The sequence below is a fragment of the Tamandua tetradactyla genome, chromosome 7 (genome assembly GCF_023851605.1).
Source record: "Tamandua tetradactyla isolate mTamTet1 chromosome 7, mTamTet1.pri, whole genome shotgun sequence".
NCBI lineage: Eukaryota > Metazoa > Chordata > Mammalia > Pilosa > Myrmecophagidae > Tamandua > Tamandua tetradactyla.
The window spans coordinates 72,223,164-72,245,868 of record NC_135333.1 but is presented as its reverse complement, the minus strand read 5'-3'; the positions used below and the strand labels follow the sequence as shown (position 1 = coordinate 72,245,868).

General features: G+C 35.6%; 1 protein-coding gene across 2 annotated transcripts; it reads right to left on the bottom strand.

Moving 5' to 3' along the window:
* Nucleotides 1-4,670: 4,670 nt before the first annotated feature.
* Nucleotides 4,671-22,093, bottom strand: CLEC12A (C-type lectin domain family 12 member A). 2 transcript variants are annotated; one of them, XM_077169995.1, is made up of 6 exons: nucleotides 21,784-22,087; nucleotides 15,743-15,841; nucleotides 15,286-15,474; nucleotides 13,382-13,533; nucleotides 11,604-11,710; nucleotides 4,857-6,280 (listed from the first exon to the last, which is right to left on the bottom strand). In XM_077169995.1, exons 1-6 carry the CDS (start codon nucleotides 21,872-21,874, stop codon nucleotides 6,106-6,108), a joined length of 813 nt encoding a protein of 270 aa, XP_077026110.1. In that variant the 5' UTR covers nucleotides 21,875-22,087; the 3' UTR covers nucleotides 4,857-6,105. The 2 variants fall into 2 exon arrangements, with proteins under 2 accessions (XP_077026111.1, XP_077026110.1); XM_077169996.1 differs by lacking the exon at nucleotides 15,743-15,841 and having other exon boundaries at nucleotides 4,671-6,280; nucleotides 21,784-22,093.
* Nucleotides 22,094-22,705: the final 612 nt, after the last annotated feature.

The following is a 22,705-nucleotide window of genomic DNA, read 5'->3' as shown; positions in this document are numbered from 1 at the left end:
ACTATTTTAAAACTCTGGAAGCTAGTAGAACACTGTACAGCATTCAGGGAAGAGTGGGAGAAAGAGGTTGGTAAATTACAGTAAAAACCAGTGAATTGCTCTCTCTTGCATTGATTACTGGTGCCCATTCTTTCCCCACAACCACTGTAGGCTGCCATGGGATCAATCTCCTGGCTAGTTCACTGGTGACAGAAATGGATGCGAAAATTCTCTTCCCCAAGACCAGGGTAGGCATGGCTGATCATCAATCATTTTTGATTAGTGACTTCAGATTTTGGGGGCCTAGCTCTAGTGATGGCCATTGTTCCAGTTTGCCCCAGACAGAAGTAGTGGCGGAGGAGACTTAATGTCAGCGAGCTTCCTCGGGGGGGGGGGGGGGGGGGGCGGGGAGGGCAGGAGATATATATACCGTGCAGGTAGTAACCATACAAAAGCTGTGATAATTATAATAATATCAGATAAAATAGACTTTAAGTCAATAACAATCATGAAGTACATAGATGATCATTATATGCTGATAAGGGGTCAATTCACAAGAAGATGTAACAGTTATAAATATACTTGTACCTAATAAGAGAATCCCAAAATATACGAAGCACATGCTGACAGATTTGAAGGAAGAAATTGACAGTTTTACATTAATAGTAGGAGACTTTAATATATCACTTTCAATCATGAATAGAACATCTAGTTGGAAGATCATGGGGAAATAAAGAGCTTGCATAATATTCTAAATCAACGAGATCTAACAGGAATATGTAGATCATTTCACAGAACAACAGCTGAATACACATTCTTCTCAAGTTCCCATGGATCATTCTTCAGATAGACCATACCTTAGATCATAAAACGAGTCTCAATAAACTTAAAAATATTGAAATCGTAGAATGTTCCTTCCCTGATCACATTGGAATGAAGCTAGAAGTCAATAACAGAGGGAGAAATGGAAAACTCACAAATATGTGGAAATCAAACAACATATTCTTAAGCAACCAGTGAGTTAAAGAGGAAACCACAAGGAGAACTAGGAAATATTATGAGATGAATGAAAATACAACATACCAAAACTTACAGGATGCAGTGAAGGCAGTGCTGAGAAGGAAATTTATAGCTCTAAATGGATGCATTAAAAAGAAAAGCAAACTAAACCCAAAGCAAGCAAAAAGAAGGAAAAAACAAAGATTAGAGTAGAGAAAAAGAAATTGAGACTTAAACAATGGAGAGAATCAACAAAATAAAAAGTTGGTTCTTTGAAAGAATCAACAAAATTGACAAACCGCTATGTAGACTAGTAAAGATGAAAAGAGAATACAAGTAATGAAAATCAGAAATGAAAAGGGGGACATTACTACTGATCCTGCTGAAATATAAAGGAGTATAAGAGAATTCTGTGAACAATTGTGCAGCAATAAATTACATTACCTTGATGAGATGGGAAATTTATTAGAAGCACAAGAATTACCTACACTGACTCAAGAAGAAATAGAAGATCGCCACAAACCACATACTAGTAAAGAGATTGAATCAGTAGTCAAAACCTCCCCAAGTAGAGAAGGTTAGGTTCAGATCACTGTACAGCAGAATTTTACAAAACAGCCCAAGAAGACTTAACTTTAATTCTGTTCAAGCTCTTAAAAAAAACTGAAGAGTAAGGCACATCCAACAACACAGTGAGCGATTTATACACTGTAATCAAGTGAAAGCTATCCTTGTTATGCAAGAGTGGTACAAATAAGAAAATCAATTAATGTAATACACCATATTAACATAATGAAAGGAAACCCCACGTGATAATCTCAATTGATGCAGAAAAGGTATTTAACAAAATCCAGCACCACTTCTTAATAAAAACACTTAGAAAACTAGGAATGGAAGGAAATTTCCTCAATACAGTAGAAGGCATATGTGAAAAGCCCACAGCAGACATCTTACTTAATGGTGAAAGACTGAAAGTTTCCTCTCAGATCCTAAACAAGACAAGATTGCCCATGGTCACACTGTTATTCTACATTAAACTGGAAGTTCTTGCCAGACCAATTAGGAAAATAAAAGATGATATGATCCTATATGCACAAAATCCTGAAATATCTACAATGAAGCCCTTAGAGCTAATACATGAGTTCAGCAAGCTAGTGGGACCTGATCAACACCCAAAAATCAATAGTGTTTCTCTACACAAGCAATGAACAATTGGAAGAAGAAAGCAAGAAAAAATTCCATTCACAATAGCAACTAACAGGATCAAATACCTAGAAATAAATCTAAACAAGGACATAAAGGATTTCTACACAGAAAACCACAAGTGGTTACCCAAAGAAATAAAAGGTCTTAATAAATGGAAGGACATTCCATGTTCATTGATTTGTAAACTAAGATGTCAAGGCTATCCAGAGCACTTTATAGATTCAATGCAATTCTAATCAAATTCCAAAAACCTTCTTTGCAGAAATGGAAAAGCCAATCATGAAATTTATATGAAACGGTAGGGACACTGAATAACTAAAGCCAACTTGAAAAAGAATGAAGTTGGAGTACTTACACTTCCCAATCTTAAAACTTTATAACAACGCCACAGTAATCAAAAGAGCATAGTACTGGCACAAGGACAGACATATAGATCAATGGTATACAATTGAGACCTCAGAAATCAACCCACACATTTATGGCCAACTGATTTTTAACAAGGTGTCAAAAACCACTCTATTGAGAAAGAATAGTCTCTCCTAAACAAATGAATCTGAGAAAACTGGATCTCAATTTGTAAAAAAAAAAAAAAGAAAGAAAAAGGAGGAGGAGGAGGAGGACCTTCCCTCATACCACATCCAAAACTCAACTCAAAAATTTCATATATTTATGAAAAACCTAAATATAAGAGCCAGAATTATCAAATTCCTGGGAGAAAATGTAGGAACGTATCTTCAGGAACTTGTGTTAGACAATGGTTTCTTAGACTCTATACCCAAAATACAATCAATAAAAGAAAAAACAGATAAGTGGGACTTCATAAAAATTTAAAACTTTCATTCCTCAAAGGACTTTATCATGAAAATAAAACGACAATCTAGGAAATGGGAGAAACTATTTGGAAACAATTTGGAGAAACTATTTGGAAACACTTCGCACATATCTGAAAAGTGTTTAATATTCAGAATATATAAAGAGATCCTATAACTCAACAACAAAAAGGCAAGCAACTCAATTAAAGAAATGGGCATAGGATTTGAGTAAACATCGCTCCTAAGAAATACAAATGGCCATAAAAAGATTGTGAACATCATTAGCCATCAGGGAAATGGAAATTAAAACATGAGATACCATTTCACTATTAAAACAACAGAAAATTACATGTATAAGAGAGGATGCAGAGAAATAGGAACACTCATTCATTGTTGGTGAGAATGCAAAATGGTGTAGCTGCCATGGCAGGCAGTTTGGTGGTTCCTTAGAAAGTTAAGTATAGAATTGCCATATGAAGCAGCAATCCCACTGCTAGATATATATTCAATAGAATTGAAAACAGGTCTTGAACAGATATTTTCACATCAGTACTCATAGCAGCATTATTCACCATTGCCAAGAGATGGAAGTAACCCAAGCGTCCATCAACTGATGATTGGATAAACAAAATGTGGTACATACATACAATGAAATATTATTCAACTGTAAAAGGGAATGAATTTCTGATGTATGCAAAATGTATGAATTTTGAAGACATTGCTTTGAGTGAAATAAGACAGACATGATAGGGCTAACATTGTGTGATTATATGGACATGAAATAATTAAAATAAGTAAACTCAGAGTGAAAATATAGAATATAGGTTACTAGAGCATCAGGTGGGTATAAGGAAAGGGAAGTTGGGCTTAAAAATTATAGGGTTTTATTCAGAATGATGGGAATATTTTGGTAATTGACAGTGGTGATTGTAGGGCACAACATTGTGTACACAATTAACAACACTGAAATATATATTTGAATGTGGTTTAATGGGAAAATGTTAGGTTGAATACATTATAAAAGAATAAATTTTGTAAAATCCATGGATGTGCACTATACAAACAGTGAATCCTAAGTTAAGCATGGACTATGATTAATAGTACAGTATTAAAATGTGCTGTTATAATTGTAACAAATATTCCACATCAGTGGGAGGTGTTAATAATAGGGTGGTATATGGGGATCTTGTATTTAATCCATGATTTCTGTACATTCACATCTTCTCTAATGAAAAAATAAATGCAAAGAAATTGTGGGGCATCAACCAAATTTATTCCATTTTATGCTTTTCCAAGTATGGCCCTGATGTTGGCAAAGCAGCTAGGCGACATTAAATTTTTAATATTCTTTTGATCTCTGCTACTCTTCTTCATTTTTCATTAAATTCTTAGCCTGGTTCTCAGTTTTCTCTGCATGCTAACTGCATGAAATTCGGTTCCTTTTTATAGAACCTTGGCAGCATTCATACTTAGCTTTTTTATCCCTCTGGTTATGCACTTTCAGTCTTCCCTTATGCTTTTCCATAGTGTCAATTGAGCTTAACAACCACCACCTAATCTGCTGTCTTTTCAGTTTCTATACTGTCCCTTCTATTTCCCAAATACCTGATACATCTCACTACCTAGTGCATTGCCCTTCACCATTCCAGTTCACTACTTATAAAAATTTTGACAATCGCAGTATAACTACGTCTGAGCAATCCTTTCTCCACTACCATCAGTGATGGAATCCTCATTGCTAGTTGCGCAGTGGGTGATGTAGGCTCCAAATCGATTCTTGGCATCTACGTTATGGACCTTTCTTACTACTCACTGTTGGGGTTTAGTTTCCGGAGAAGCCAGTCTCTTAGTATAAATGAACTCGCACTGGGGTTATTATGGAGTGCTCCTAGGCTTATACTATTGGATAAGAAGGGAAGAAGCATGTTTGGGTATTAGGAGAGATTGATTGGTGATATTATTCTGTATAAAGGCTTTGACTGTTTCCATGGGGATTTCTGAAGCTAGGATGGCCCCTTCATAGTTCCTTCAAATTGCGGAAAAGGGGCTGGGCTTTGTATCCTCATATTTACCAATCATTGTGTATGGAGATCCCTAGGAAGGTTGCATAATATGGATGAGGCAATGGTAGGCACATTTCCCATATAGAGTTTTCATATTTTAATTAGATTTGTTACTATATTATGTTCTTATATAACATTATAAATGATACAACTATTTAAATTTTATTTCCAGTTGTTTATTGTCAGTATATAGAAATACGATTGATTTTTGCATATGGAGATTTTATCCAGTTACTGATCTTATCCAGTTACTGGTTTATTTGTTCTGACAGTTTATATATTTTATTAGATTTACGTACACAGTTACATTTGTTAGAAAGTATGTTTTATTTCTCCCTTACCATATATATATATATTTTTTGCTTTAATCCACTGAGTAGGACCTCAACTAGATATGAAGGTTGTTGAATAAAAGGATTGCTAAATACCATATTTATATTGTTCCATAACTTAAAAGAAAACATTTACTATTTTACCAGAAGTGTGATGGTAACTTAATGTTGTTTTTTGTGTCTGTTTTATGTAAAGACATTTTACCATATTAGGGAAAATTTATTCCAGTTTTATGAAAGGTTTAATTATGATTGGATATTGAATTTCATCAAATGAAAGAAATGCTTTTAATGCAGCTATTAAAATGATCCTGTTTTCTTTCTGTTTCTCTCTGTCTCAGTCCCTCTCTTTCTCCAAAACATCAAATCAATTTTGTATTACTGGAATAAACCTCAATTGGTTATGTTGTTTTATACTTTTTATATAACCTGTTTTAAATTTTCTCTGATTTTCTAAAAGGTTGGTATTTTTCTTTATTTCTGGAAAAGTAGAGAAAATATTAGCTTCAAGTTCCTATCTTCTCAACAGAAAATATTGTATTTATGCTCAAAGTTATCTGGACTCTATCTACATGATAAGATATGACTGTGGGTTCCCTTCAGAAAGAGGCAAAAATTTAGTCTCATAGCGTCTTTATTACTTTTGTGTGTCTAGGAGATGCGCGCTCTTTAAAGTTACCTTCAATTGTAGGATATTGGCTGAGGCAAAAATAACTACAATCTTCCATCTGGATCTTTAATCGTTAGCATACTTTCAATCTTCACTGGATTGGCCAATTTCTCACATATAGTTTTTCTCCTTTCAGTACATAAATCATAATAAATGTACATTTTTTCTATATATCCACAAGACATGTCATTGGTTAGGTAGTGTGTGTCTCTTATATACCTGAAAGAGAAATTTGTGATCAGATATTTGAAACATATTCACAGAAAAAGTATTTTTCATATATGACATAATTGCTCCTAAGGTCTGCATTATCTAAAGTAAACTTGAATGACTTTTCAGGGTATCGAGAGTGTCCATGTTACTTTTTTTTTTTTTTTGACAAATATACAATGTGGAACCCTACCTTATTTCTCTCTGCTGTCTCCCTTTTCTCACATCTGGAATACTTGCTGTCCTATACTTCTAGACCTATCCACCAACCCCCCTACAACGTTTATCTAATACATTTACACTAATGCCACTCCATTAGATTCTCAGCTCTAACCAGCCCAGTCGTAAGTCCTTGCCATTATTTCTTTAAATTTTCCTTCCATGTCTTTCTCTCTTTCTTCTTCTCCTGAGACTCCTATGATGAGTATATTCATATACCTGATGGTGTCCTGTATCTATCTATCTCTATATTACATAAAATAAAATTAAAAAATGTTTAAAAATATAATATCATATAGTATACATTTATATGATAAAACTATAGAGCGAATGAGAACTAAAACCATCATGGTGAGAGATTTTAGTATAATTCTGTTATAATAAAGCAGCAAAAAAATGCAAGAATATAGAAATGTAGGAAATTTAAACCACATAATTTAATAATTGGATCAATATATATGTCCCATGTTCACTGATTAAAGAGTATTTATTTTCTCAAGCAAACAACATATTGAAAAAAACTGATCATATATTGTACCATGAGATGTTAGTAATTCACAGTATGCAGAATCATCACCATTAATCCAGTTATCACCTGTAGTTAATAAAATAACATTTTAGGACAAAAGCCTAAATAATTTTGTGAGAAATGACATAAGTGTAAGTGAAAATTCCCCATACTTTGAGAAATTAAAGCACATAGACTTCTAAGTTACTCTTGTGAAAAAAATCATAAATAAAATGTAAATATACTTAGAAAAGTTTATAATTAAGTATGCCATATGCTAGCTATCAATTTATTGCATCTCAGCTGCAAATTCATCTTTTTATTTTTCCATGCTTTATTATACTGGAGCATTACTATATAGACATTTCTCCTTAGCCATTGTTAGTAAAGGGAGCCATGGGGATACTTCAAAAGAGACCTCTTGTTTTTGATACTTATCTTCTTTCTTGAGTGGATCTCTTGGCAGTGATATGTGGGACATACAGCAGTACACACCCTACTGTAATTTTGTTGGCACATCCTCAAGCACCTGCCCTGAGAGTTTTGCCAAAACACCAGAGACAACTTCTCAGTAGAAGGAGATCCAACAAGTTTTTCTGGCTCTCCAGTGAGCTGTTTTCCAGGGCTTCTCATCAGAACCCTAGCAGGGCTTCCTAATGAATTTTTCCAGCATTCCAGTAGGAAAGCACAGGGAGTTTCACCACCACCCTAGTGGTGTCTTTCCAATGAATTCTGCCAACATTACAGAGAATGGGTTCATGGAAAGTTTCACCAACATATAGGAGTTTTTCTTGCCATCCTTGGCTGTGGCAATTCCTAAAGATTCTTACCACCCAGAGGCCACAAATACACCTTCTCCAGTGAGGGTGGGGACCCTCCTCCATGTTGTAAATGCCTTCACTGGTACTCTCCCCCAGTCCTGAGCCACAGCAGCTGCTCCCTACATCTTCTCTTTCTTTACCTCTCTTAGTTATTAATCTTCTTTTCCAGTTAATAATTCTTTATATTAAATTTGCCCTGTTTTAATTGCTGATGTTGTTTCTGTTTCCTGAATGGCCATGAGTGATAAAGAATTGCTTCAGGTGTGGCCTCAGGAAATAGATCCTCCAAGATGATTTGGGATGAATTTTTTCACATCCTTGGGCTTAAGCAATACTGAGCTCCTTACCAATGGGAAATGGAATGCTGGTAACCCAGGGCATATAGAGACGTCGCCATTAATCAAGTTATCACCTGTAGTTAGTTATGACGAAATGCCAAGGGAAGCAAGTGCCTTGTGAGCCCAAGCAACTGCTGCATTTCTAATGGTTGTAATGTTGACTTGAAGGACTGTGATGTGGAATACATTTTTCCGTGTGCACAGGAACACTTACAGAGTAGAAATGACAAGTTTAGGATTTTTATGTGTCAACTCACGACATGACATGGTAAAGAGCTTCCATGTAGACCTAAAAAGATTATAGCCATACTGCTGTTATTTATGATAATCAAATGCAAGATTTAGCACTGTGTATTGCTGAATTATGTCAGTTGAATTCATTGTCTGGGTTTCTCATGTGATAGAACATTCGCTTGGAAATAATGTGATTATGAAACTTGGAACTGGACACAGGTGAAATAGGCACACTGTTTATTTTCGTATAAGTACTTTTTTTCTAAAATATGTTCTATACTGTGTGATTCTCCTATCATTGCTTGCCAGAGGTTCCATACAATATCCTCTTGCAAGTAATCAAGAGGATCTTGATTACATGGAATATCAGGTGATTAGGTGGCTTGAGCTTTCCATCATCAACTGATGAGGTAGCTTACCCACCCAGCAATAAGGTTGGTTGTGTTCATCTATCAATGCTCTGTCTTCAAGTGGAAATTGTCTATAATAGATTAGATTAGCCAGGTCTGAAAGATGAATAAGTTGCATGAAAAGGTAACAGATGCCTTCAATACTGGCTTCTGTTTCATTGCCTTCTCTCCATCAGTCTGTTCTCATAGCCTCAGAGGGTTCCTTATGATCAAAAGCCTAATAAGGACAAACTCAAGCATGATTTATAGACGGATCTGACGATGATGTTGTTATCACCTGAAATTGGACAGCTACAGTATTTCAGGCCCACTCCAGCTTGAATCTGAAGAATAGTCATGAAGTAAATCTTCTGAGTGGGCAGCATGCCAAGTAGAATATTTTGTTTGCTCACTTTGCCTGGAGTGATAGATAGCTAGAAATATGGATCTACCTTGATTCATGGGAAGTTACAAATGGTTTGTTGCTGAATAGTTTGTAATGTTTAAGGAAGAGTATTGGAAAATTTGTGAATATTTGGAAAAGAGGTATGTTGATGGACTTCTTAGAATTGACACAGATATTTATTAAGGATGTGAATGTTCACAAAAGGAAACCCACAGCAAAAAAGTTTCTTAATGATCAGGTAGACCAAATGACACTCTCAGTGATGTTAGTCAGTCTATTTCACTGTCATTCTGGCACTTGCCTATGAACAAGTTTCCATGGTAGTAGGATATATGTATGTACAAGCTCAATAGCATGGACTTTTCTTTAAAATATTAACTTGGCAACTGCTATGGTTGAGGGCCAAATCATCAAAAGCAGAAACCAACATTGAGTTCCTGATATATCACCAGTCCCAAGGGAGATGGTGGCAGGTTGACTTATAATTGAGTGGGCAGAGATTTAGCCTCAATTGAATGGACAATATCTAAATATGGATTCATTTTCCCTGTGCATAATGCTTTTGCTTGCATCACTATTGGAGATTTCACAGAATATTTTACTCACCACCACTGTATTCTTTACACCTTTGCTCCTGACCAGGAAAATAATTTATTAGAAAATAAAGTGTAATGATGGGCTCTTGCCTATGAAATTAACTTGTCTTATATCCCCCATCACTTGGAATAGGCTGGTTTACTTTAAAGGTGAAATGGCTTACTGGATACTCAAACAGGAAGCAATGCCCTAAAAGGATGATGTTCTATCCAATATCATGCAATAAATACTCAGAATCAGAGACTGTTATGTGTTGACTGCTATATAGTGCTGCCTCCCAGAATGTCAGCCAGAACATATGGACCAAAAAATCGAGAGGTACAAAATGTTATTTTATAGCAGTATAAGAAACAACCTACAACTGAAGTTATTTGTAAGAGGATTTGACAGCCTTAATATTTTTTTCTAAAGGATTTAGCTCATCACCTTCAGTTACACTGACATTTATTTTTTCACCCTACTTCATTTTTCCTTTAATTTCTTTGCATTTTATTCATTTTATTTTTCTTATTTCGAGTGTGTTATTCAACTTTTTCTCTCAGTAAAATTACTGGACAATCTGAAACATTTACTGTGTTTTCTATTCCAATACAGATTACCTTCCCATAATTACAAATAAATACATGTATTCCATCTAAACACTTTCTTCAAAACAATATTCCATCTAAACACTCCCCAAATACACACAATACTATCTTTGTGTCTAGGTTTTTCACTCCAAATGAGATCCTTAAGATATATCTTTCCCCTATCATTTTTGTTATCCTATTCCCCCAACAAAGATAGGCCCACCTTGTCTTCAGACCCACACTCCTGCAACCACTATTTGTCTGAAGGAATAAAGAAAGCAAAAACAAACAGCAACTAAAATCGCAAGTTGCAGCCTTGCGCAATGAGGTGAGTATACAGGAATCTCACTGCTTAGATCCAGTGTGTTTGCACTCCGAAACAGCTGTCCATGAATTCCCTCAAGTTGGATATCTTCTCAACTAGCAGATGTGTGCTGACTTTTGGGTTTCCAAAATTATCCGGCAGTTTGAGGCTCCTGAGTCTTTCCTCAGTTTGATCCTATCTGCCTGCCTCCAAAATTTCATGGATTATGAAACACAAATGGAATTTGGGCACTATTTTTATGTAAAGTCTTGATGTTTTTTCCCATTACAAGCAGGATAAATACAATATGTAAATCCATTTATAAACGTGTGTGTGTGTGTATGTATATATATATATATATATATATATATATATATATATGACCAAATTCAATATAGTACACAACAAAATATTTTATATATACTATATATGTAATCAACCATACCTAAATTCATCTTATTCTCTTGACCTGAATGTCTTCTAGTCTAATTTCCTTCATTCAAAAATACCCACTTTATATGTCAGTTTAGCACAAATTCCAAAACTAAAATTTATTTTTCATTATTCTAAAGGACTTACATTATATTCTGCTTATTTCTAGTTCATCTAATAGATTGTGTTTAATCAGTCTGTACATACAATTAATGGCTAAGTAACTTAAGGGAAAAATCAATTTTTTATTTATCTTTATATCTCCATCATTTAACACAATTTATAGTGCATGTTAGAACCCAATACCTTTTGTTGGTTTTGATAATCTTCTTAGATAAAAACATCACTCACTGAGATTATCCCAGATGTGTCTATAAAAACTTAGTTGGTGCCTTGTCAAATTTAAGAATGCAATTTCAGTTGAAGCTGGTTTTACATGGAATCTGCAATGCTCCAGTAGAAATCACCTCTACTGAAACCCAACTTTGAAAACTCAAAGTGAAAATGAGACTTACCAGTTAGAAGAGATAATTTTCTCATCCATACTATCATAGGATCTGTAATCTTTTCTGGGAGATAATCCCAGCCAATAGTTACGTAAATTCTGGGATTTTACAAATTCCTACAGGAAATAGATATGTGTTAAAACTTTCTATACATTATTTCATAACATAATTTCTTACAAATTACTGCCTAAGGTAACATTTTTGACACATTGCTACTACCTTCAATGCCATTAAAATAAATGGAAAGAAGTCACTAGTTTGATGGTCTCCTCTTCATCTATTGATGAGAGAAGGATTCCTGTCTCGGGTTATGGGATTGGCTAGACGCATGACAGATGGGTTCAACAGCAGTTTGTTAGTCACAAACACTCACAGCTCAGGGAGTTAGAGGACCACGTGCCACAGGGACGGCATTTGAACAGAGTGAACAGGCAAGGGCTGTAGGAGGCGGGCTTTGTAGTAGTAAAAGGATGAGGTGGACCCCTGTTTCCATGGGAGAATGTGATTGGCTGGGTTGAATAATTCTGCATTCTGACAAAAAACTGAATCCCGATACTCAGGGATAAGCCAAAACTGTATTTGGTACATTGGATAAGGAGGTATTTGGCTAGGAGACCTTATCTGTGTGAGCAAAGTAGGGAGGAAAATTTGTGATATTGAAGGTCTCCCTCCTCCTTTTTCAGATGTCAAGGTAGCACATAATATTGCGCTCTAATTTTAGACCTTACATTCCAGTGTTCTTTGCTGTAAGATTGTCTCAAGCTTTTGCACAGCTTCAATTACTGTCTCATATGGAGAAAGGATCTTCCAATCCATATATAACTTCGGGTCAATGAAAGTTCACAAGCTTCAGGATTCAAATATGCGAGCAGCACACATTCAGTCCAGGGACTGCAGTTAATGACTATAAACATAAGTTAATAGAAACATAAAAAGAGCAGAAGTAAAATGCAGCAAAGTCATGTAAGCCTGGTTAGAAGAATAGAACTCAGAATCAGTCCAGACTTTTTTCATTTTTTAAATAAGTAACTATGAAAGAGTCATTTGGGAATGATCAGTAGAGGAAGAGACTGAATTGATTTTCTCCTCCTCCATAAAGGATGGCAAAGATTCTCAGAATAGAGAAGCAAAGACTCTTAGGAAACGTACTTTTGCATAAATAATAAATATATGATTACTATCTGAGAGACCAGAAACACTGAGTAATAAGGAAAATATGGAGCTATTATTTAGGTATGAGAAAAGAGGAAAATAAAAATAAGTAAATCTACCAGAGAACACACTTTTCCTGGGTCTGGAGCTAGCTTGAGAGTTAAAACTGATGCCCAGCTTCAGGTGGTGGAAAATCACTTTCATGAGTTTTACTTCCAGGAGCCCCACCAGATTCTTTGGGAGAAACTGGGGAAATACCTCATGCTTCCAACTGGGAGAGGGGAAAAGTGAAATCTATCTGCTTGGCACTTGCCATTGCCAACACATCCTAGTTCAATTTATTTATACATGTTTTATCCAACTATCCTGCTATACTAGTATATCTTGGCTCCTTCTGTTAGTTTAAAAAAATCTGACATAGCAAAACTCAGAATCTCCTTTTATGTAGATTGTATGGAATTGATAACCCTTAAGAATATATTTTTAGATAAATGCTCAGAAAGCATACTCTGAGACCAAAATCATGTCGAATAATACAGTCATTTCCTTACCTAAGCTAGATAACCCATTCCTCTCCTTTCTATGATAAGAAAAGGGAATCCCTCCCTTACAATCAGAGAGCCAGGGAGTCTCACCAAAATCCTTTTGTTCTTAATCTTCAACAGGCTGGCTTTTTTAGCAGAACACAACTCTTCACCTTTTTGCCATGTCTGCAAGTTATCAAATAGGCCATAACAATTGTCCTCATGCCATATCCATCTCTCTGGGCAAGGTTTACATTTGTGCTCTGGAAGAAGAACATAGGTTTTTGTTGTAGAGGTTGTTTTTTGTTAGTCTGTCTGCATATGTTGATCTCCATTGTACTTATTATTCCTTTGCCCTCCGTATTAAATAAACCAAATGTACATGTGCCTCTTCTTTTTACATCAAAGGGGAAGAAAATGAATCCTCTTTCTAGACCCTTCTTTACCACCATAATGTCTCCAACACATAACTTGAACAACACTTTTCAAATTAAGCACTTTTGTCTCCTGGTTTCTAGTCCCACTTGTAAAGTTTGAAGTCAACACCCTTGTCCTCACAAAAGTAAAAATCTGAACAACCTGAAAATTAAAAACTTTTTTTAAAATCCATTACAGAATCATAATCACTGGGCAAATCACTACCCTGAAAACTGGAGAGACAGGTGAATACAGAGCTTGCTGAGAGCAGATAGCCGCTGTTAAAACCTGGAGCTAGCTTGAGAGTTACAAACTATTGATGCCCATTTCAGGTGGTGGAAAATTGCTTTCATGAATTTTACTTCCAGGAGCTCCACCAGATTCCCTGGGAGAAGACTGGGGGGGGAAATCTCATGCTTCCGGCCGGGAGAGGGGAAAAGAAACCATTTTGAAATAAGTCCAGAGTGTTCTGTTTTCCTTAACAAGTGTGTTTTCTCAGGGAAACACTGTTTTACTAGTGCCTAAAACCTGAAGGAAGGGAACTACCTAACTCCAGATCCTTCTAGCCTTCCCCTACCACTTAAGAGGATGTGAAGGCTGAGATGCACCTGTGAAGTCCAGAGATGCTAACCCGCTGGAAGAGTGAGGTCTAATCATAGGACTACAGAATGTCCCTCCTGACCCCAGACTTTACCAGCATAATAGGGATCCTGTGAAAAATGGGGGATTACAGTTGAAAGAACTTCAAGGTTCAGACCCTATTTTAGAAAGTGCCCAGGAAAATCTAAATACAGCAAACATTAAACAACTCTTACTCCTAGCCAGACAAACAAAAAAAACCTCACAGTTAAGGTCCAGTTATCTCAAATTGAGTATTTGGATTCCAATGCATCTTTCTACTTCAGAACCCTGAATGAGTCATTACTTATTCTTTCTCTCTTTATTGTATTTTCTATCTCTCAATAGAAATAAAATCTAATCACCAGAAACTGGGAAAATTGACCCCATAAAACTCCATCGGCCCTGACTTCTCCAACCAGAGCACTCTAACTCTCTAACTTGCTGGATTTTTCAAGAACATCTCAAGAGCACAAGGAGCATGTTTTAGTTTCAGAAGCTATAGAAATTCTCAGAGATATTGTAAGACGAAATTCTCCCAATTCCATAGTTAATGCCAGACTTTATTTCCTTTCTATTAACTATCTTTCTCATCAGTCATTGACTAAAGTAACGAGGCCACCTATAAGGTGATATCCTTTCCTTCATATCGTCTATTGACTTTAGCATCTCAGAAGAACAGTAGTAAATGTCAGATTAGAGAAGCCATATTCCATTGAAGGAATGGGACTGGTCTCACCTATAATGTCTAGTATCTCATGGAATAGCTGTTAGCCTCTGAGAATTTGGGGATCTATAGTTATTAGTCCTTTTTCTGTTTTTCTTCTAACTGCATATAAACACCAGGGAGTCCTCTGTCAACCATATTTAATTGTCTCACCCACATAAAGGCTCCTAGCTATGAAGGAAATGATTCTCAAGTGGCTGAAAGATTTTATTCCTTTTCTAATGAATACCCTGAGAGAGGAATATAGGACTACCTGTTTGTCTTCTGTATAGCTCATAGCATAATTTGGTTGCTAATTCTTGCATTGTGATGGAGAGATTCACGATCTTCTTGGAGATGTTTGTGTTGCTCACCAGTTGCAGAGAAACATTTCTCTCAAGTTCTTCTTTTATATCTTGCAGTTTATTCAATTTTCCCATTTCTGTCTTTGAGGTTATGTAAACTCCAGATCAGAAAAAGAGATGATCAAAAATTTAATTCCTCAGTAGTTCAACCATCTCCTCTTTGCAGAAATATTAGTAAGTATATTAAAGGGGACAATTAAGCAGTTACTCTACAGGAATGAAGGAAGGAGACCAGTGCATATTTTAAGCCCCATTGTAGGCATAACAACTATCATCATTCAAAAACTTGAATTCAAAGAGAATGCTTTGGTTGCAAGACTCAATCTAAATGCTTTCCCTTTCAATAAAATTGGAGGGAATACATACACATGCTTCCTAAGACTCCCAATCCAATCAGCAGTAGAAGGCAGAGAAGAGTCAGAGCCAAGGCTATTTGGTGCCACACATGGGAAGGAGCAGGGCTTGCTGTGGAAAGCAAAATTAACACAGAGGTCTGGAAATGGTATACATTATAATGTAATTGATTCATTAATTGATTGATGTGCTGGTTTGAAAGATTTGGTACCCTAAAATAGCCATGATTTATCCTAAGCAATCTTGTGAGAGCAACCGTTTCTCTTAATTCCTATTCAGTACTATAGGTTGGAAACTTGGTTGAGTTATCTCCATGGAGATGTCACTCAATCAATGTGGGTGTTAAACCTGATTAAATAGAGATGTGACTCCACCCATTTGGATGGGCCTTGATTAGTTTACTGGAATCCTATGAAATGGAAAACATTTTGGAGAATGGGGAGATTCAGAGAGAGCAGAGAAGATGAAATAGCCACAAGAAGCAAAAAGTCTACCAGCCAGCAACCTTTGGAGATGAAGAAGGAAAATGCCTTCCAGGGAGCTTTATGAAATAGGAAGCCAGGAGAGAAAGCTAGCAGATGACACTGTGTTTGCCATGTGCCCTTCCAGCAGAAAAAGAAACCCTGACTGTGTTCACCACATGCCTTTTCACTTGAGAGAGAAACCCTGAACTTCATTTTGACCAAGGCATCTTTCCCTGGATGCCTTTGATTGGACACTTCTATAGACTTGTTTTAATTGGGACATTTTCTTGGCCTTAGAACTATAAACTAGCAACTTATTAAATTCCTCTTTTTAAAAGCCATTCCATTTCTGGTATATTGCATTCCAGAAGCTAGCAAACTAGAACAATTGACTTGACCTTTCTTTCTTTGTTAACATTTCCCTTGTACAAGAATGTGATTTTCTAGGAATGCAATGACATTAAAACATTTTTTTTTTTGCAGAATAAGTAAAAAGCTTATAGTTAGTTATTTTGCATGCAAATTGGTTCTTATAGAAAGGAACCAATCGAATTGGTAAGTCGATTCAAGAAATAAAGAAGTAAAAACAGGAGTTAGAAAAGAGAGGAGGAGAAAACCAATCAATCTATGTACACTGAGACTGGTCTGTACAAACTGGACAGACTGAGTAGCTGGAGGCTAATGGAATGATCAGTCAACCTGGGTTTTCTTTCCTTGAGTAAGCCAATGTACAGTGTCAAAGAAAACCACTTCAGTATTTTATGGATTCCCCAAAACAAAACATTTGGGCTGTGGAGAATACATGATAAGCTATCACTGTGTTATGTCTATGGATGCCCTTCAATCAACTCTTGATTAGTTAGGCCAGTCCTAAGATATTTCCTCATTAGAATTTCTCAAAAAACTTTTTTGAACTACAAACTTTTACTGAACAAACAGTAAAGCCCCAAGCAGACAATTTCTTTATTAAAAAATAGGAATTGTGAATTTTATATTATGAATGAATTATTATTAAATCACTGTATGTTTAAAATTCTCATCATGTGTATTTGTGAAGACTAGATATTTTAAGAAAATATAATTCAGGAATAATAGACTACTTTTACCATACTCTGATATATATCCTGCAACTCACTGGGTGATGCAATATATTGTGATGTATGGAGAGGATTGAAAGTAAATGTGAAACTTAACTTCTCTAGACTTTGAAGAAAGAGTTAATAGTGTAAGATACAGGATTGAGACTACATCTAGGTTAGAATTATGATTTCGAGTGCTGTATTTCTTAGGAATTATTGTCTCATTTATGCATACATTCAGTTATTCAAAAGTTATCTCTTGAGTACCTTCTGTACACTAGACAATATTCTGGGTGCTGACAATACAGAATTGAGTAAAACACATGAGTCCCTTTTCTCCTGGGAGTTAAATTTTAATTGTGAGACAAAATAAATGATGAAACAACTAAATAAAATGATTAAAAATAGATTTAAAAGGCTCAAGTAGCACTATGCCGTGCAGAGATGATAAGCTGAGTGACACAGAGAGTGGCTGCTTTGGATGTGATAGCTAATGGGGCCAGCAGGCAAAGTCAGTGGGAGATACATCATAGGCAGTAAGAACAACCAACTCAAAGATCCTAATTCTGGGAGAAGTTTTGCCTTTTGGAAAAAAAAAAAGCAAAAACATAAGAAATCCAGAGGGCTAAGGAATTATATCTGAGATGAGATAAGATTCAAGAAAAAAGATCAAAGAAAAAGACAGGACACGGATTAGTGAAGGCTGTATTAGTCAGGGTAAGGGCACTGGCTTTTGTGAAAGCCGCTAGAAATGCTTCATCAGGAAAGAAAAATAATTGTTTTGTTATTTTAGAAAGATAATTACGATTGCATAGAAGAATAAATTATAGGGTGTCAGTATTGGAAGCTGAGAAAAGAGTAGGAAATATACCACGTGAGAGAGATGGTAGTTTGGCTTATTAGTGTGAGCAAATCTCATGAGATGTGGATGGATTAAGAATACATTTTAAAGTTAGAGTCTATAGCATAAATTTTATGTATTGATTATGAGGGATTTTTGACTTGAGAAAAATAATGGAGAATGAAGATATACACATTTATAGACAATATAGCATGTTGATAAAAACAAAACAAAACAAACAAAAAAACACAGCACAGTCTCTTAGGACTAGAAAACCTGAGATTGAACCTGGTTCAGCTGCTTCTCACTTGTGGGACCTTGGGGCAAGTTATCTAACTTCTCTGTGTCTCAGGGTCTACATTGGTTAAGAAAAAGAAAGCCCATAAAATAATGAAGACTAAATTATTTAATATTTTTAATGCACTTAGTACAGTGCTGGCACATAGCAAACACTTGGTGATAATTAGATATTTAATGATACATAAGGACACGAGGATGAACAGGGAGAGAGAGAAGGGTTAAGAGAAAAATTAATATATCTATATTTTTTCAAAAGACTGAATGAGGTAATTTAGAAGAGGACATATAGTGAGTGACACCAGAAAAAGGGATCCAGAACAGAGCCCTCAGGTGTTCCAACAAAGTGAGTTTGACCCACGGGGAAAAGTTTAAAAAGAAGCCTGAGAGGGAACTGGCATTGCCATAGTAGAAAAGCAGATTGTGTGTCTTGGAGAATGTGCAATTAAAATTACCTAAAAGAGGGACAGTTCAGATTTGTTAACCCTGCAGGGAAGTCAGGTAATAAAAGGACAGAGGTGATTGATGGTGACCCCACAAGAGCAGTTCCCATGGAATTAGCAGGGCAAAAATTTGTTCAGTCAGTTGAGAAAAGAATGAGAGGTGAGGAACTGAGAGCAGTGGCTACAGTTAATGCTTTCAAGAAGTTGGGTTATGAAAGGGTTCAAAAAATGTAGCAATAGAGAGGTTTAAATGTTCAAGGGGGATTGGGTTTTGTTAAGCTGGGAGTTGTAGAGCATGGCAGTGCATTCAGAAGGAAAAATCAAGTAGAGAAGGAGGCAAGATTAAGGAAGTGGGAAAGAAAGGAGAACATAGTAGAAGAAATTTCACTGGGGAAACAGATGGTTGAAATTCAGAAAAAAAAATGTGAAGAGGACCATCTTTTGACAGAAGTACTTTGTAAACATTATCTAGTAGGAAAACAGAGAATGTGAGGAGCGATATATTAGGGCGGCAATTTTGGTAGTAGAAAGTAAAGATTTAGAATGAGGTAGGAAGCAAGTTTATCAAATGAGAGTAAATTAAGCTTGAAAGTTTTCATATTTTCAACTATACCAGCTGCTTGGATGGAGCTCAGAGTGGGTGGATATTTGGTTTTAATCAGAACTGGAGTTTTTCAAGGGAAAAATAAAGTACATCACAGTGGAATGGGCAAGGGAGGAAGGGTAAGTGTTATGGAATGTAAACTTTTTATTGTATGCTGCAGACTCTGAGGTGGATAATGAGATAATTTGACAAAAATGAGAAAATGAATAATTTTCATTTCCATAGAGTCAAATAATTTTTGAGGTGGAAATTTAGAATAAAGTGGATTAGTAGAAAAAGAGACGGGAGGGGGTGGTCATAATTATGGGACTCTTAAAGTCATAATTTCAGCTATGCTATAATTGTTGGCAATATTCAGTTCGGGGTATGTCCGTTCTCATACATTATAAAAAGGAAGAAATGCAAACAAGGAACTTAAGTCAGAAAATATTGCAAAAGCTTTATGTTCCTCCTCTTTTCAACAACAAAAAAATACATTTAAAAGGAAAAGCACAGAATTAATCTGTTATCTTTCCCAAAATTTAGAAAGCTGATGATAAATGGATGTAAGGTGCACCAAGTTATGAAAAGAAATTTCTGTCTATAGTAAGAATTTTATTGATGTTACATTTCATGGGGGGAAAATGACTTAACCCTTGAGAAGTCTTCTCTTGCTTTCTTTTTCATTGTTTCTATCAATCCCTCGTTTTCTCCACATTACTCTTTAAGTTACATTGTAATCAAACATACTGATTTCAAATAAGTACATGTTAGTGCACCTTACACTGCAAAAGTCCAGAAGCCAAGAGGTAGACACTATATGTCATAAGAGAGATATGGTATTATGAGCAGGAAGGATATTAAGGTTTTATTTAAATATAGACCATAAATCAACATAATCCATTTATTTATATTACAATCTAAATTTGAATTGATTTCACATTGATTGGAATGGTTATTTAAATTACAATTTAAATTTGAACTAATTTGTGTTGAAGAGGATGTAGAGAAACAGGAGCACTCATTCACTCATGGTGGTAGCTGCTGTGGAAGACAGTTTGGCATTTCCACAGAAAGTTAAGTATAGACTTACCATATGACCTGCAATCCCACTTCTAGGTATACACACAAAAAAAGTGAAGGCAGGGACTCTAACATATTTGCACGCTGATGTTCATAGTGGTATTATTTATAATTGTCAAAAGATGGAAGCAACTCAAGTGCCCATCAACTAATGAATGGATACATAAAATGTTTTATATATACACAATGGATTATTATTCAGCCATTAAAAAGAATGAACCCTTGAAGACATCAGATTGAGTGAAATACACAGATAAAAAGAACAAATATTGTATATTCTCTCTGATATGATATAATTAGAATAAGCAAACTCAAAGAATCAGAATCTAAACTATTGGTTACAAGGAATCAGGGTGGGGGTAGGAAATAGGGAGTTAAGGCTTAAAATATATAGAGTTTCTATTTGGGATGCAGAAAAAGTTTTGGAAATGGATGGTGGGGATGATAATATCACATTGTGAACATAATTAACAACACTGAATTATATATTTTATTGTGGTTAAGGGAAATTTTAGGTTCTGTATATAGTACTAGGATAAAATATTTAAAAAAAAATCATGAAACTGTACAACCAGTGAACCCTAAGTAAACCTATGTCGCATCAGCAAATGTAAAAAATATACCACACCAATGTAAGGTGTCGATAATAGAGTGATACATAGGATCTTGTATTTTATGCATGACTATTTTGTAAACCCACAACTTCTCTAACTAAAAAAAAATTGGGTTGAAAAATGCAAAGCTTCTGGGTACAGTGTGGGTTTTTTAAAATAATTACTTTATTTTATTTTTTAAAAAATACCCAAAAAACACCAAATAAACTCAAACATTCCCATTTTGATTTTGATCATTCCGTTCTACATATATAATCAGCAATTCACAATATCATCACGTAGTTGCATATTCATCATCATGATACAGCGTGGTTTTGAATGTTATCTCTTTAAATATTTCTTTGCCTTTTTTCTCCCCTTTATCCCTTGATGTATCTTTTTATTTAACTTAACCTTTTATTTTTTACTAAGTTTGGAAAATATCTCCAAAAGAAGTAGGATAATTTTGAGAGTAATATGTCGGTAGTTAATTTGGTAGTTAATAAAAAATCCTGTAAGAGTCCCCTGATCTCTTTCTCCTTCACTTTCTTTTCCTTACTCTGTTTCTCTCTCTCCCATAAACAGACATGCCTTGGCTATTCGCCTATGAAAAAGAAAATCACACACAATTCTGACATTCCTAGATAGTTCTCTCCGGTTTCAGTCTTACCTTTTTCCTCCAAATTGTCAAACGTCTGAATGTTTTTTGTCTGACTGGAGTCCTGGAATTTTAGATCAGCATAAGTAACGTCTTCAGACATTGATGGATAGGCAAAGAGAGCTTGACAAAAAAAGGTAATAAACTAAAGATGAGGGTGAGCTAATACACAGTTACTTTGTCCACACACTGAAGCTTGTTTTTAAATTGCTATACCAATCAGGTCATCTGCAATCACAGACAAGAACAGAACTGTTGCAAAAGGCAACATGTTTCTTTCTACTGTGTCTTCCTCTTCCTCATTTCAAAGTATCTACAAACCACAGAAAGTACTTTTTAAAATTGTGTTTGTATAACAATAGTATCAGCACTGTGCAAGGGGGTCATGGATGCAGATCACCAGTGTCACAAGGTACACATGTAAAATAGGATTTATTGGAGAAAATCCTTCAAGCAGAGAAGTGGCAGGGGAACACAGTCCTCAGCACTCATTACTCCTCAGCAGCAGCCTGGCATAGATGTTCCATATGTATTTTGGCCAAGCTTCCAACAGAGAAAGGTCTGCTTCAGTCAGGAGGCTGGAAATGGAGAAGGCAAGCCCCACCCTTCACCCTATTACTTAAGTATAGGTTAGAGGAACAAAGAATACCTTGTTTTTCTAAGAAATAAAGTAACGGATCTTTGATCCCAGGTGCTATGCCAGGGGACATGCATACTGAAGCCAAAGCCTACCTACCATGAAACCAAGGACTGGCATGCCGGAAAAGTTTTCTTTCTGATGACTGACTCTGTCCATTTGAGCCATTTCTCAGATAAACTACCAAAATGGAGAAAGAAATGAGCTTCCAGGGTCATTCAGATATAGGCCATCATATAGACAGCATCCTTAGGCCAAAGTGATTAACCCATTTCTTGACCAAATTTGGAAGGCGAG